This window comes from Anabrus simplex, chromosome 5, assembly GCF_040414725.1.
Source record: "Anabrus simplex isolate iqAnaSimp1 chromosome 5, ASM4041472v1, whole genome shotgun sequence".
Taxonomy (NCBI): Eukaryota; Metazoa; Arthropoda; class Insecta; order Orthoptera; family Tettigoniidae; genus Anabrus; species Anabrus simplex.
This window is the reverse complement of record NC_090269.1, coordinates 432,459,689-432,476,226: the sequence shown is the minus strand read 5'-3', so window position 1 is coordinate 432,476,226 and position 16,538 is coordinate 432,459,689. Positions and strand designations below refer to the sequence as shown.

Here is a 16,538-nt window from a genome sequence, read left to right as displayed (position 1 = left end):
AAATTGTGCTTAAGGAGATTTGGCTAGGCCTTACGAAAATCTTCATTAAAAGTGGGAAATCCTTAAAAGCGGGCACGTTAAAACAGGGTGCTACTGTAGCAAGAATAAAAAGAGACAAGAAAAAGGTCATGAAATAAATGCCATATTTGCATAAGGTTATATATTGTTTAAGTTTTCTTTTACATTCTGCTTTATGTCACACCAATACAGATAGATCTTATGGACACAAGGGAATAGGAAAATACCATGAGTGGGAAGGAAGTCGTTGTGACCTTAATTACGGTATAGTCACAGCATTTCTTCGGTGTAGAAATGCGAAACAACAAAAAACCATCTTCAGGTGTTTGGACCTACTATAACCAAATGCAAGCTCAAAGCTGTGTGCCCCAAACCACACAGTCAACTCACTTGGTAATTTAACTTAGTGCACAAAAAACAAAAAAAACAAATGCAATAGCAATTATGAATGGGAAACTGAAGAAGACAACAATTACAACAATATTTTAATATCCTTAACTGTTGAGAAGAGCCTTCATGGCTCAGGCGGAAGTCCGCCGGCCTGTCACCGCTGGATACTGTGGTTCAAATCCCGGTCACTCCATGTGAGATTTGTGCTGGACAAAGCAGAGGTGGGTCAGGATTTTCTCTAGGTACTCCGGTTTTCCCTATCGTTCCAGCAACACTCTACACTAGCATTTCATTTCATCTGTCAGTCATTAATCATTGCCCCAGAGGAGCGGGACAGGCCTCGGCAGCCGGCACTATTCATATCCTTGCCACAAGTTGGGAGCTTCAATCACCCAATCCCTGACCTGGTCATTGACTGGAAAACAGGTTTAAGTTTTCATTTTCAATTGATGAAAGACAAAATTTCTATCTAGGTGTACCTTTAAGGATGAAATTTATCAGACATAGGATCTGTGATGACATATTCTTCAAAACACTAATATATACCACTACATTGAGTGCAGTCCAACAGTTTAATATACCTTAACCTAGAGCTCAATTACCACATTGAGGCAGAGATGCATCTCTCTTCTCGGAGTGGAAGATATACATTCAATAACGTAACGCACAAAAATGTGTATGACATGATTTAATTTTACTTTTTTCAAGGACTTCATTCTCAGTGGGCAGCTTGTGAAGTCGTATAATTCTTGCATTAATGTCAGAGTCCAAAGTGTTCATGGCACAATCCAAGACAACCCTTCCCGTAAGTACAACGAGATGTTTGACCTTCCCACATGCTTGGTTTCTGCAACAAAGGGGAGCTCTTCAGAAACTCCAGGCACCATATACTCAGCTGACTGCATTAGAAATACAAAACCATTCGAAGTACACACAGATGTAACCTATACATCAGTTGAAGGTTCAATGAAAGAGATGGACATTGTAGTCATCTGTAGGAAATCCAACAGAAAGTGCCCTTACCGTACAGACATAAAGATTTTAGCAAAATGGAAAAAAATATGAAGAAGCTGATACAGAAAACAAGAGGCTTCACGAGCCTTGCTTTCGTGTCTTACGAAACAAGTACAGAGTTCAAGAAAATGAGGGGAACATGTTTTTGAACGTATGCCATGCTCCACAAACAATACCTCACACCCAGGCATACAGTATTGCCAACTAAACCTTTATTCTTTACCACTGAAGTATACAAAAGAACAATAATTGATTCACATTCATTTTCAGAACACAAATGGAAATGTCCAAATAAGGGTGAAAACAAAGTGATAACAGTCCTCCAGGGTGGATTATTATCACAGTTGGAGTGCTTCAGGAGCATTTATCACAGCTTGGCACCTACGTGTAGTGCTCCATGTACCATTCTTCAATGAGAGCCTGTTGAAGGTCTTGGAGAGTCCATGGTGGAACAATACGCCCACGAACACTTCTGTCAAGCCTATCCTACACATGCTCGATGGGATTAAGGTCAGGATTCACTGTTCACCATTCCATCTCTTTAACATCCAGTTCTCGTAAGACAGCTCTGGTGATGCGTGCTGCATGTGCCCTGGCATTGTCGTGCATGAGTACAAATTCTGGGCCAACACAGTATGCAGTAACCAACACATGCTGTAGCGGTATCTGCTCAATGTGCCCTGCAACGGTAAGATTACCAGGGACAACAACAAGATCTGTACAGCCATCAATACTGATGCCACCTCATACAATCACAAAAACTTGTCCGAATCGGTCGCCTTCCTGGACAACATTTGGAATGTCCTGCTCACCACGGCATCTGCATAGACGTTGACATCCATCACGCTGTGTCAGGGGAAACCTGGATTCGTCTCTGAACAATACAGGTCTCCATTCTTGAAGTTGCCAGTTGACGTGGGTATGGACAAAACAGAAGGTGAGCTGCACGAAGTTGCTGCATAAAATGTGGCCCTGGAACAGGACGTCTGGGTCATAAGGACACTTATCCTAACCTGTTCCTTACTGTCTGGGCAGACCGAGTGACTCCAGTGACCCTCCTGAGGTCTTGTTGCAGTTTTCTGGCAGTTTATCAATGACATTGCAACGCACAGATGGGCAGATATCAGTCATCCTGTGGGGTTGTCATGCATCCATAACTGTGTCCAACCCTCCTTGTGAACTGGCCTGTCTCACTGTAGCAATTCCACGAGCGTTTAATAACTCATAGAGAGACATTGAGATCCACAGGAACACAATGAAAAGTCCATCCTTCCTGGAACAAGGTGATGGGCCTTGTGACTTGAACCTCGTTAGTATGTCCCATGGGATGTGCTGGTTTACGTACAATGTGCTCAAATGACCGCAGTAGTCTGTGTACCTCACAACGACACACAGTAGCACCGCTATTCACTTTCCTTTTAGGGGTCACCTGACATTTTAATGAATGGCTACGCCTACAGATGGAATATAACTTCAATTTGACATACCCCGAATAGCTAAGTTCTCAAGGAATGCTGTACAACCATTGGAACACATCTACCAAATTAACGTTCACATACCAGATATTACGAAACATCTTCCCCTATTTTTTTTTGAACTGTGTATAAAATTAACAACTGGGAAACTATTTGGGTGATGCTTGGTGCACACAGAACAATAATTATTACTTTCAAACTGTTTCTACTTCCTATGAATGTTTTGCAAAAGATATCAAATAAAGTTCTGAGATATAATTTCCTCCAAAATCTACAAAATCATCTGTATAACTCTTAAAGTAATTGTTAATCAAATAAAAAGAATCAATTAGGGGCAGCTGCCTGAAAATACTGAATACTGTGATCATCATTCCTTACATTTCAATGAGTAATAAAGAAAATTTATTCCAATATAATTAGTCTAGCACCTGCACTAGCAATACATCCTGGCAGGTGTGCTTCTTACCAACTGATAAGCCCAAACTGGCAGAATGTTGCAAAATGCTTGCAACAAAGAATGAATTTTTTGAAGAACTTATAATTTCCAATAATAGATAATGATGGAATTAAGAATTGACTCATTCAGGACAAATATTTTAAGTTCCCTGTGGGAACTGAAATCTATATCAGTTAAAAAGATGTAATTGAATTTTTGTTGTTTGATTCATGAGTAGGCGAAACCTTTGTGGTTTCCCTAGTATTAGGGCAGCTATCCTCACTGGATTATCTCTCCCCTTGTCTAAATGTCAGTCTTGGAAAGGAACAAATGAATGTCAAATCATGTCATTAATATACAGGGAGACAGGAACCAGAAAATGGACAAAGATAAGCATAAGACTGGACAGCATCGGAAGTGAGAATAATAGAAAAGGGGGAATATGAAAAGACAACTCCGCACCTTCACAAAATGCCATTCCTAGTTTTCTCTTTCTGTTTGTGTCCACCTTCCTACACTGTTCTGTTATTGTGTTTATGTGTTCTTATCTTTATATATATATATATATATATATAACTTGAGCTGCCACTTGCTTGTTCTTTTCAATTACTTGAGTTCCCAAAGATAATTCCAATCGTTCATTAGACAAAAACTAGTCCTCATCCCAACAAAGGTCTCCGGTTCAGTCTACAAGTGGTCACTGTTGATAAACTTCACCATAATAGGTGCTGTTACTTACTCCTGTATTGACTCATCTAAATTCACAAAAAGAATTTAAAATAGTGTTATGGCTAAATCCAGCTTTTCCAAACAATTTCTGTTAATGAAACTATTTATTCATCGAACATGTTTGCAGTACAACAAACATTCTCTTCATCAGCAATCATTAAAATCTTACATCAAAGAATAAGAGATTTCTAACAGTTTTCATTTCTTTAGCCTCAATTTAAAGAAGTATTATATCAAAATTTTCAATATCAATGGGTTAACAATGAAAAATGGTACATTAGGAAGCTACTCCCTTCTTCTTTACGATAAGGCCTGCTAGGGACCACGTGTCAGTTTCACTTCATCTTTTCTTGTTGTTTCCTCTTCGATTCTTTCTGGACTATGTTTATTCTTTCCACAGACCACTTTGGACAGGGTTTCCTTTTCTTCCTTCCCCACAGTTCTTCCATTTTTAAAACTTTCTTTTATATATCTCACTTTCTATAGCTTCCTCTTTTTTATTTTATTTCTAAATCATTCTTTACCTCCTGTAACCAGCTTGTTGTTGACTTTCTTCCAAAGGTACTTTAATATCTGTTTTGTTAATCTGCTTTCATCCTTTCTATAGATTTGTCAACAAAAATAGCAATCTACATTTCCTAATTGTTTCTGTTATATTTTCTGTGTTCTGGCATATTTCCTTATTACTTCTATTTTCCACTGTTCTGTTGTTTTAATGGGACCTAAGAAGTTTCTTTCCAGTACTTCCAGTTTATCCAAACTAGAAAGCTACTATCACATAGAATATTTAATATTAAGATGATGTTAAATGAAAATCACTCTTAAATACACTCAAGATCTTCAAATAAAATACTACTTTATATAACGGATTTCTATCAGTATTTTTTTCATTTAAACTTAAATCAAAATTATTTTCTGTCCAAGACAAATTTCTAAATTTTCCAAAATGTTTCTGATTTTTCATTTTTGTGCTGAATATATTAATACCATGTCACTATTAATGTCTGTAATATATGCTTATATTCCACAGTGTGTACTCCCATTGCGGAATATTTGCTATGTTTAACAGCATTAACATGTTCATTATATCTGACAACAAAACTTCTTTCTGGCTGTCCAATGTATTGCTGCTTACATTTTTGGCTTGTCAATTTGTAAATACCTGAGTTATACATTTTCATTTGAAGGAAATATTATCTTATTAGTATTATTACAAATTCTTTGTGTGAAAACAATGTTCCTTTATTTGAAAAATTTAGCCAGTTAATAAGAGTGCTTATTTCCTAAAGTCAAAATTGCTCATTTCTTTTCTCCTTTCTATCTATAAATAAAGTTGTTTCTAGTTAATTTTCATTTTATTTATCATTCTATTAATACATTATCTGGAGAAGCCATTGTTAAAAGCAATCTGGTGGATTATATTTATTTCCTTTACATAATTCTTTTTATGCATTAGTATATTTATAGCTCTATTCATTAAGCTGTAAAATGTTGTATTTTATGTTGACCTGGATAACTGGAATCATTTCTAATAATAGTATCTGCTTGGTGTACAGTCCCTGCAAAAGTCTCTGTTGTTCTGAGGAAATTTTTCCTCAAAGCCAAATGTGGAAAAGCTGGCTGGCTATCATACAGAGGGTAAGATTCAGATTTGTTAAATTTTTTCTCTCCGCTCTTTGCCGCTATCTTCCGATGGACATCAGAAGGTGCAATCCCAGTGAGGCAGTACAATTTTGACAAAGTTGTAGGCCATAAGTCTCGTTACGAGTGATGCTCACCTGTTTGGTGTCTATTCCATACCGGGCACACAAATTTGGCAGCAGAATAACACAATGCAAGTGAAGAAGTCCTCAGGGTCTGTGCACCCCATGTGGTACTTATCAGTTTCCACACCACATTGTTCTGAGCTAACACTTTCTAGTTGATATTGAAGCATGATCTAAGCTCACTCCGAAGTATATTAGGTTTGCACAGTGGTCAAGAGTGACTCCTTCCCAGGAGATATGGAGTGGTCTAGTACCTCTCTGTTATTTTTAGATAAAAATTGCAAACTTGAGTCTTGTTAGGATTCGGTTTCAAATGCTTCTCCCCGTAATATGTAGTAAATTCTTCCAGTGAATAAGCAGCTTTCATTCAACAATCTTAAACTGGCTAGCTTGTGCAGTAATAACATAGATGAAAATTTCCATTCAACCAGGTAGAGGCTGGTCATTGGTGTAAACATTAAATAGAGATGGTGCAAGGCCACTTCCTTGAGGTAACCCATTCTCATGGGAACTCTACCTACTTCTTTTCCCCTGAAATTTAACAAAATAATCTTCTATTTTGAAGGAGGTTTATTACCATACAGGTGAGTTGATAATCTTTGGTGATATTATACAGTTTCTGCAGGAGAACTTTCTGTGGTTGACTATATCAAAACCGCTGACAAGTTGATGAATACCAAACCCGTAATTTGTTGTCTCTTGAAAAAAAACATCTTCAATGTGTTGTGTCAGTTTCAGGACTCATGATATGCAGTTTCTCCTTCTGTCTTGTGAAGTAAAACATGGTACTTATGATCATTACCTCACAAGATGGAAGTAGCTATTGTCAACAACAAGATTTTGGGGAAGCTCATTTAATAATAGTATGACATCAAAGAGCTTTAGGGATACTGAATTAATTGAATTCAAGGGACACTTTTATAAAATTAAAACAAACAACATTCGCCTTGTAAAATATAGTACAGTGACAAAGGAAAATTATTTTTCAAAAACTTTTTGTTAGTAGACAAGCAGAATATCATATATCAAAGTGAAAAAGTCCAGGAAACAAAAACATTTTTTATAACATCTCTTCAAATGAATAGATATAGTTTTTAAAATAGGCTAAAATAAGTACATACATTTTCCCTCCCTTAACACCACCCCAATCAATCACCCACATTGATTTTAATTCATTTTAATTTTTAAATTCATGTAAATTTTAAGTAAAACATGGTACTTACTAAGATGTTCTGAGGAAAATAAATACTTTGTAATTTCATCTAAGCGTTGTAAGAAAGCTTAAGTTGTTCCAAATGGAATGAAACATGTACTGTATATGATTAATTGATTTGGTTAATGCAAATATATGTATCAAAAAGGTGGAAATTGACTGTTTTTAATTCATTGTAAATAGGATTTGATACGGAAAATCAAGCTGATTTCTTGCAATATTGACAATGCCGAATGCAGTCTTCAGTGAAACGTCGGGACGATCACTTGCTCCTGAACGGGGGCCTACGAGCCCGGAAAACAATGACATGAAAGTGTAGAAACTTTTATGTTTCTCTCCCTCAGAGTAAACAATGAATGATCAGAAAATGGTATAAGCTTTAAATGTAGTTAACTGTCATTAACTATATCATCAACACAACAATGATCAGCTGAATTCATCAATCTGAACTTCACTAAGGAAAAAGTTAAACAAACATATTTCCTGCTGTGTATTTTATACCTAATTTTAGACAAAAGTAAGAAAAGTACAATGACTGGAGTAGCAAATAATGAAACGAGAAATCATGTCTCTATGGTATTTTGGCAGAACTGGCACTTCTCCAGATATATCCCAACCAGCTGCCACATACACTATGCACAGGAGGGCCTTAAAAATATACCAGCTGTCCAAGGCCATACTCAGGGGGCAGGTTAGGGGGGTTCAAAACCCCTCCGAAATAAAAGTAAAATTGACAAATTTAAATGGCTTTTGAAATAGCCTACAATAAATTACAAATATGTATTTTTTAAAAAGCATTTGCAGAACAAACAGTTGAATTTAATCCATGAAATCTGTGCCATCTTTAAATGTTTCTCCATGAATATAGTTAACAAATGTATTGAGAAACATAAATGGAAATTTTTATTTTGGTGAGGTATGCAGATTATTTTTTAATGTTCTTAATACATTTTGCACAACAAAAAAACAATTTCAACAATCATATATAAACATCTTCATGTTATCAAGCTGCTAGATTTTTTAAAAATTGAAGCAAACATCTGAACAGTTTTAATACTTACAATGAACCATGTTGTTACCTCCATTTTTTAAACAAATGACAGAAATCTTTTTTGTTACACTGCACGCACATGTTAAAGCATGTTCTGCCCACAGGACTACTGTGAATTTACCTTTCTACTTCACCAGTTGAGTTGTAAAAGGCACTGCTGTAAAACTATTTAAAACTTCTCTTTCAGTAAAATCTATTTGAAAGTAAATTAACATATTATTTACTATAGTTGTTGTTTTTGGAAGCCACACTTTCAATCTTAAACACCTCTGAGAAAATTTGCTGGGTATGGCCTTGCAGCTGCCATACAGTACCTAGCAGAACAACTTGAGGAAAATATAAAAACTGGGAAGGAAACTTAGCAAATTACTATTTCTGCAAAGGACTTGTAAATTGTGTCTTAAAAACGGGAGGTTCTTCATTGAGATCTGTAAAGTATTTTTCTCACAATTACGACTATCAGGCAACAGCTTATCAGGTAAATAGATTAATTCAAGTCTGTTTACCTGTGTTGGTCCTGGCTCAGTTAACTCTGGTTTGATTTCTTCTTTCAAACATGTCAATGATGACTCAAGTTCAAAATTTTCCTGCAGAAAAATGAATGTATTAAGAGCAATCTTCAGACACAACTGGCAGTATAACAAAAACAGAGATGTGTTCCATCTCGACACAATAACTCAGGAAAAATCTCTCATGTGGATTGGAAATTTAAGGGCTCCTTCTTCCAGCAGAAATTATTACACAATATTTATACATACATACATTACGTTATCATAATACACTGTTATGCCTTTCAGCATTCAGTCTGAAAGCCTCTGTGAATTTACTGAACATCACCACAATCCGCGATTTGCAACTAGTGTTGTGGCCTCATTTAGTTCTATACCTCTTATCTTTAACTCTAGACCGGGTGCACCAATTTCTGTCACACTACCGGGCTTTGTCAACCAGTTACGTTTTCAGTCGTTCACAGGCTTCCAATCACATAAACATTTCATTTAACGGCATTTTATCTTTTATTTCAATGTTATTCTCCAAATAAAATTAAAAACTTGTATTAGTGATTATTATGAATGTACTTGAAATTGATAATCTTGAACACGTGAACTAATTCTGATAGGGACATGAATACTGCGCCTATTTAAAATGAGTTAAGCAGTAGATACATAATGAAATTAAAATAATGGTCATATTTTAATATTTGCACAATTATACAATGCAATGATCCGATATAATAGCAAAAAATTACTGGTTGAAAAATAAACTTTGTTTCCATGTCCAAGAAATCTTTCACACGTTATCCCCCGAGCAATGCCATAATTTCACTGTGGTTCGCAAATTTAGCATCACACTCACGGCTGTAATTCACTTCCTCCCACTTCCTAGAAATGTACAAATTAGCCCAGTATAATAGTTCATCGGCCATCTCAGTATTTATCAACTGCATTAAACAGTCAATTTCTATTGATACCTTCCTCACCTCCCCTTCTGGTCCTGGCTTTTACCTTCGAAGTAAGTTTTGAAAAGTCCGCCATGGACCGCATTGTTCCTCCTTCTCTCCCGAAGATAAATTCCCTTTCGTCATCATCTGCACAGATCTCACTGTCCGCTTCGGCCTCCTGTTCCGTATCACAGTTATGATCCTGATCGGATATGTTTATAATTTCTTCCTCCCCATCCAAAAATTCTGAGGCAGAGTCCACTATTTCATCCGACAACTGGCTCAAAATGTTAGGTATGTCTTTATCATTGACAAAACGAGACCTAAAATAGAAATGTACTACATGTAATTACGCCTGACTTTGCCTAATTACCTGAAAAGTACAGGGGAATGGACATTTTAAGGAAATAAATTTTACTTACATAACCAGGCGCGCAGTTGACTTTGTCAACCAGCATCGGGTTCCAAGAGTTCGCTCGAAATAATTACACACGTATCGCTTCCACTGTTGAAGAAACTTGACTGAACTGAAGGTCATGAGTGAGAACAAAGGTATTAGTTGCGAGGTGATGAAAGGCTGACAGTTCTAGGAATTACGGCGTAAAAGCGTGTGCTGGTTGACAAAAACAACCAACGTGCCCAGTCTAGGGTTAAATAGTTAGAAACCGATTCTAACCATCATCGTATTGGTCTACCTCTACTTCTCTTACCCTCCATAACAAAGTTCGTTATTCTCCTAGGTAACCTATCCTCCATTCGCCTCACATGACCCCACCACTGAAGCTGGTTTATGCGTACAGCTTCATCCATCAAGTTCATTCCTAAATTAGCCTTTATCTCCTCATTCTGAGTACCCTCCTGCCATTGTTCCCACCTGTTTGTACCAGCAATCATTCTTGCTACTTTCATGTCTGTTACTTCTAACTTATGAATAAGATATCCTGAGTCCACCCAACTTTCGCTCCCGTAAAGCAAAGTTGGTCTGAAAATGGATCGATGTAAAAATAGTTTCGTCTGGAAGCTGACTTCCTCCTTACAGAATACTGTTGATCGCAGCTGCTTGCTCACTGCATTAGCTTTACTACACCTTGATTCAATCTCACTTACTATATTACCACCCTGGGAGAACACACAACCTAAATACTTGAAATTATCGACCTGTTCTAGCTTTGTATCACCAATCTGACATTCAAATCTGTTGATTTCTTACCTACTGACATCAATTTAGTCTTCGAGAGGCTAATTTTCATACCAAACTCACTGCACCTGTTTTCATGTTCCAAGATATTAGACTGCAGGCTTTCGGCACAATCTGCCATTAAGACCAAGTCGTCAGCATAGGCCAGACTGCTTACTACATTTCCACCTAATTGAATACATCCCTACCTTTTTATACCCTTCAGCAGATGATCCATGTAAACTACGAACAACAAAGGTGAAAGATTACAGCCTTGTCTAACCCCTGTAAGTACCCTGAACCAAGAACTCATTATACCGTCAATTTTCACTGAAGCGCAATTGTTAACATAAATGCCTTTGATTGCTTTTAATAACCTACCTTTAATTACATAGTCCTCCAGTGTAGTGAACATATATTCCCTCAGTACCCTGTCATATGCTTTCTCTAGAGCTACGAAACATAAACACAACTGCCTATTCCTCTCCTAGCATTTTTCAATTACCTGGCGCATACTGAAAATCTGATCCTGACAGCCGCTCTGTGGTCTGAAACCACACTGGTTTTCATCCAAATTCCTCTCACTGACTAATCGCACCCTCCCTTCAAAGATGCTAGTGAATACTTTGCTGGTATACTAATGAATGTGATACCTCGATAGTTGTTGCAATCGTTCCTGTTCCCTTGCTTCTAGATAGGTGCAATTACTGCTTTTGTCCAATCTGAAGGTACCTTACCAACACTCCATGCTAATTTTACTACTCTATGAAGCCATTTCATCCCTGCCTTCCCACTATACTTCACCATTTCAGGTCTAATTTCATCTTTTCCTGCCGCTTTATGACAATGGAGTTTATTTACCATCCTTTCCACTTCCTCAAGCGTAATTTCACCACCAACATCATTTTCCTCCTCCCCATGAGCCAAGGATATTGCATGGGGTCTTTATAGGATTAATCTTTTAAGTGATGTATTCTTCAGCATAATAGGGTTGTGATTTTAGTTATTTTTATACAATACTATGTTATCTGTGTTTTCGTCAGTATATTTGATATAACCTTTTCAAATTGAATGTGTGTACATCTTCAGTCTGGGAAGCCATATTTGTTTATTTACTTATAGTGCTTAGTTACCATAGCACTTGAATGATCAGCTGGTGATTACGTAAGTAAGGTTAACCGAAGTTTATATACCTCTGCTGACACATCATGCATTGAGATGGATGATTCAAACAGAAGTAATGTTTCAGCTAATGACAAAAGTATTTCCTCTCAGCCTGTGTGTAACCATTGCGGGCAACTGTTTAAGTCCACTTGGGGGGGGGGGTCAATATTCATATCTCAAAAGCACATCCGAATGAGCACCGAACACGGCTAGTGAATAGACAGACAGCTGGGGAATCGAACCACCAAGTAAATACTGAAATAAATTTAGGAACATCTGTAGAACAAGTGCATGAATCTAGAAAAGAAATAAAACTACAAACACACATAACTTGTACTACCAAGAGCAAATGGTGATATGGAGGGAAAGGCTACAAGGTGACATCAATGATTCTGAATTTTTCTTATTTGTAGAAGACTTTCTAAAGTTTCTATCCACTGCAATTGATTTCTTGCCTGGGCCTAAACACCCAGCAAGGAAATTTTACGAGGCGCGTAAAAAGAAATCGTATGTTAATACGGAAAAAGGATATAAACAGTTCAAATCCGCAAAGGTCCGCTAATAGGGATAGAGAAAAACGACGAAGTAAATATTTATATCAGTTGACACAATTTCAGTTCCACAATCAACGTAGGAAAGCAGTTAGAACTGTCCTTCATGAAAACAATGAAAGATGTCTGATTAATTCGCAACATGTATATGGCTATTTCCATGAAATATTAGGACATGAAAATAATTCACTGAGAGAAAATTATCCCCCAAAAGTGAGTTAAGCTACACAAATGGTTTACAATGACATGTTTAATGATGTTACATCTAAAGATGAAATACAGTTTGCAACAAGTAGAATTGCGGTGGACACTTCACGTGGACCAGATTACATCCGTTAGAGCTATTAAAAGTGACATCGCTTCTGAGATAATTGCCAAATAGACACTCGTATGCTTCAAACAGGACAGGTACCACCGTGTTTTAGAAAGGCAAGAACCGTTCTTATACACAAGGGAGGTGACCCTGATGACATTGCAAAGTGGAGACCAATCACAATATTTTCTGTTGTTAGGAGAGTAATTGAGCGAGCTCTTGATAAACGCCTGAGAGAATACGTTGCTTTTAATCCACAACAACGGGGATTCATATCTTGAGCCGGTACACATATCAATATTTCTACACTCGATTCGATTTTAAATTCCGCGAAACTGAACAAAACTGATCAAACAGTGATTTTTCTAGATGTCAGAAAGGCGTCTGACAACATTGGGCACCTTCATTTACATGAGACCTTGAGGACATTAGGAATACCTGAGATTAAAGGAACTAATAGTTAATCTCCAGACAGGAAACACTACAAAAATAGAAACTGTAACTGGAAAGACAGCCACCTTAAGCCTAAAAAGAGGTGTTATGCAGGGATCACCTCTTTCTCCCTGTCTCTACAATCTAGCAACAGATCATATTTTAAATGAACTAACTGAAGACTCTCTCACAAGTCACTATGGATTTTCTTTAGTACCGCATCTTCCACCTTTAACGATCATGGGTTTTGCTGATGACTTGGTTGTCATAGGAAATAATCGAAGAGCAGCACTTGAGCTCTCGAATATAGTCACAAGGAGATTTCATGAAATAGGGCTTTATATCAACCCAATGAAATCTTCAGCAATCTGCATCGAACATGGAAAGTTAATCGAAGACCCAGCTGAATTTAAGAGCTATGATATATCGAGTTTGCGACATGGGGAAACAATCCGCTATCTGGGAGTTAACTTTTCAAATGAAATAATTTTTCAACCTACACAGGAGCTTAAAAAATTACGGAATAAAATGGAGAAATTGGTTTCTTCTCCACTGTTACAGGCTGACCAGAAATTTAAAGTAATAAACACAGTTATATGCATCTCTCATATACCCATTCCAAACTATCAAGCCAGAGAAGATTCTGAAAAAGTTCCTTGCTGATACAGACATACTAATTCGAAGTGCTCTTAAGGAAATTCTTTAAATACCTGCAGACATTCCTAATGGAATGGCCTACACTGAGAAAAAATATAAGGGGTTGGGACTCTCCTTAATTGCCGCAATGCTAAAACGCTAAAAGACCACGGTTTCCAGGTATTTGAAGAGGTTCATGGCTTAGCGGACAACGGAAGCCACAGAAGGATTGACATCATTGCTTTCAAGAATAAGAAGAGAGGTTACATCATTGACCCCACAATTCGCTTTGAAAGCCATAAGTCGCAGCCCTAAGATGTTAACCTAGAGAAAAGGAATATTTACTTACCAACAATTCCTTACTACAAGGATAAATACCAGATAGAGAAAATCGACATAGTAGGTCTGATGATTGGAGCAAGGGGAACGATTCCCACTTTTGCCACTAATTTATGGAAACAGATGTCTCTGCCAGTTACAGCGTTACGGGAGATGGCCATCATAGCCTTACCGGGCTCACTGATAATTCTAAGAAATCACTGTTACAATTAGGTTACCTTCAACATTTATCAAGTACAGTATATCTATATATCTTCTAAAACTAAATGTAAAATTATACTTTGTCGCAAGGCAGCCTCTGCATGAGAGGAAGTATTTCATAAAATAAAATAAAATTCCTTTTACATTGAGAAGATGTTCAAAATATTCCCTCCACCTATCCAGTGATTCCCTGGGATCTATTATGAGTTCACCTGAATTACTCAAAACACTGTTCATTTCCTTTTTCCCTCCCTTCCTAATATTCTTTATTACTGTCCAGAAAGATTTCCCTGCTGCTTGACCTAGCCTTTCTAGGTTATTACCAAAATCTTCCCAAGACTTATTTTTGCACTCACCAACTATTTGTTTCGCTCTGTTACTTTCATCTAAGTACAAATCCCCATCTGCCTCGGTCCTTGTCTGGAGCCATTTCTGATAGGCCTTCTTTTTACGTTTGCAAGCTGCTCTCACTTCATCATTCCACCAAGATGTTCGCCTTTTCTCATCTTTACACACAGTTGTTCCTAGGCATTCCCTTGCTGTTTCTACTACAGCATCCCTGTATAACACCCATTCACTTTCTATATCCTGAATCTGCTTACTGTCTACTGTTCGAAATTTCTCACTAATCATATCCATGTACTTCTGTCTAATTTCCTTGTCCTGGAGATTTTCTACCCTTATTCGTTTGCAGACAGATTTCACTTTCTCTACCCTAGGCCTAGAGATACTTAGTTCACTACAGATCAGATAGTGGTGTGTATCATCGAAAAATCCCCAGAAAAATTGGAATTTCGTAACAGATTTCCTGAATTTGAAGTCGGTTAAGATATAGTCTATTATGGATCTGGTACCCCTAGCCTCCCATGTGTAGCGGTGAATAGCCTTATGCTTGAAGAATGTATTCGTAACTGCTACACCCATACTCGCACAGAAGTCCAGCAAACGCTTCCCATTCCCATTAGCATCCATATTTTCCCCACTTTTACCAATCACCCTTTCATATCCTTCACTTCTATTCCCATCTCTCGCATTGAAATCACCCATTAGCACTATTCTATCCTTGCTGTTGATCCTGACCACGATGTTACTCAATGCTTCATAAAACTTGTCAACTTCATCCTTATCTGCACCCTCACATGGTGAATACACGGACACAATTCTAGGCCTAATTCCTCCAACTGACAAATCTACCCACAACATTCACTCATTTACGTGCCTAACAGAAACTATGTTGCGTGTAATGGTATTCCTGATAAAAAGCCCTACCCCAGACTCTGCCCTTCCCTTTCTAACACCCGTCAAGTACACTTTACAATCTCCTATTTCTTCCTCGTTATCTCCCCTTACCCAAATATCACTTACTCCTAGCACATCCAGATGCATCCTCTTTGCTGACTCAGCCAGTTCTACCTTCTTTCTTCCATAATCCCCATTAATATTGAGAACTCCCCATCGAAATCCATTTAGTTAGCCAAGTTGTTTCCAAGGTGTCCCTCGCCTGTCAAATGGGAGTGGGACTCCGTTACTCCCATAGGTCCGAGGCCTGCTTAAAATGTTCTGAGCTCGGTAAATTCATGAAGCAGGATGCTACCCTACTTGCACATAGTCCAAGTGAGGATCTCTCCTCTAACGGGTTATGGTCCACCGGTGAATTGTATAGTCCTAGCCGCCTGAGCATAAGGAGGGCCATGACTCAGAATATGTCCGAGATGCCCACTCCCATTCCATAACAACTGGTATCCTGACTCTCAGGACCACTTACTAGGCCACTCAGCCATTGCCCATGGTTTATAAACTAGGACGTGACTACAGTAAACCACAGCCATGAACCACCACAATATTTATTCTTTTTTAATTTGCTTTACGTCACATGGACACAGAGAGGTCTTATGGCAAGGATGGGAAAAGAAAAGGCTAGGAGAGGGAAGGAAGCTGTTGTGGTGTTACTTAAGGTACAGTCCCAGCACTTGCCTGGTGTGAAAATGGGAAACCACAGAATACCATCTTAAGGGCAGCCGACAGTGGATTCAAACCCAATATCTATCAGATGCAAGCTCACAGCTGCAGACCCCGAACCGCACCACCAACTCACTTGGTCACAGTAAATATTCTAGGCCTGCCTGTATGGGAAGCCTTCGTTACACAATTACAATAGATCATATAACAAGAATATAACGAGATTTACAACC

At 37.8% G+C, this 16,538-nt stretch overlaps 1 protein-coding gene across 3 annotated transcripts in view; it reads right to left on the bottom strand.

Annotated features, from left to right (window-relative positions):
- The window catches only part of LOC136875064 (zinc finger protein 501), a 77,121-nt gene that overhangs the window by 42,678 nt on the left and 17,905 nt on the right, over positions 1-16,538 (bottom strand). For all 3 annotated transcript variants that reach the window (XM_068227973.1, XM_067148800.2, XM_067148801.2), the window contains exon 3: positions 8,599-8,679. In XM_068227973.1, coding sequence (XP_068084074.1) covers positions 8,599-8,679 — 81 coding nt within the window. The remainder of the gene's footprint in view (positions 1-8,598; positions 8,680-16,538) is intronic.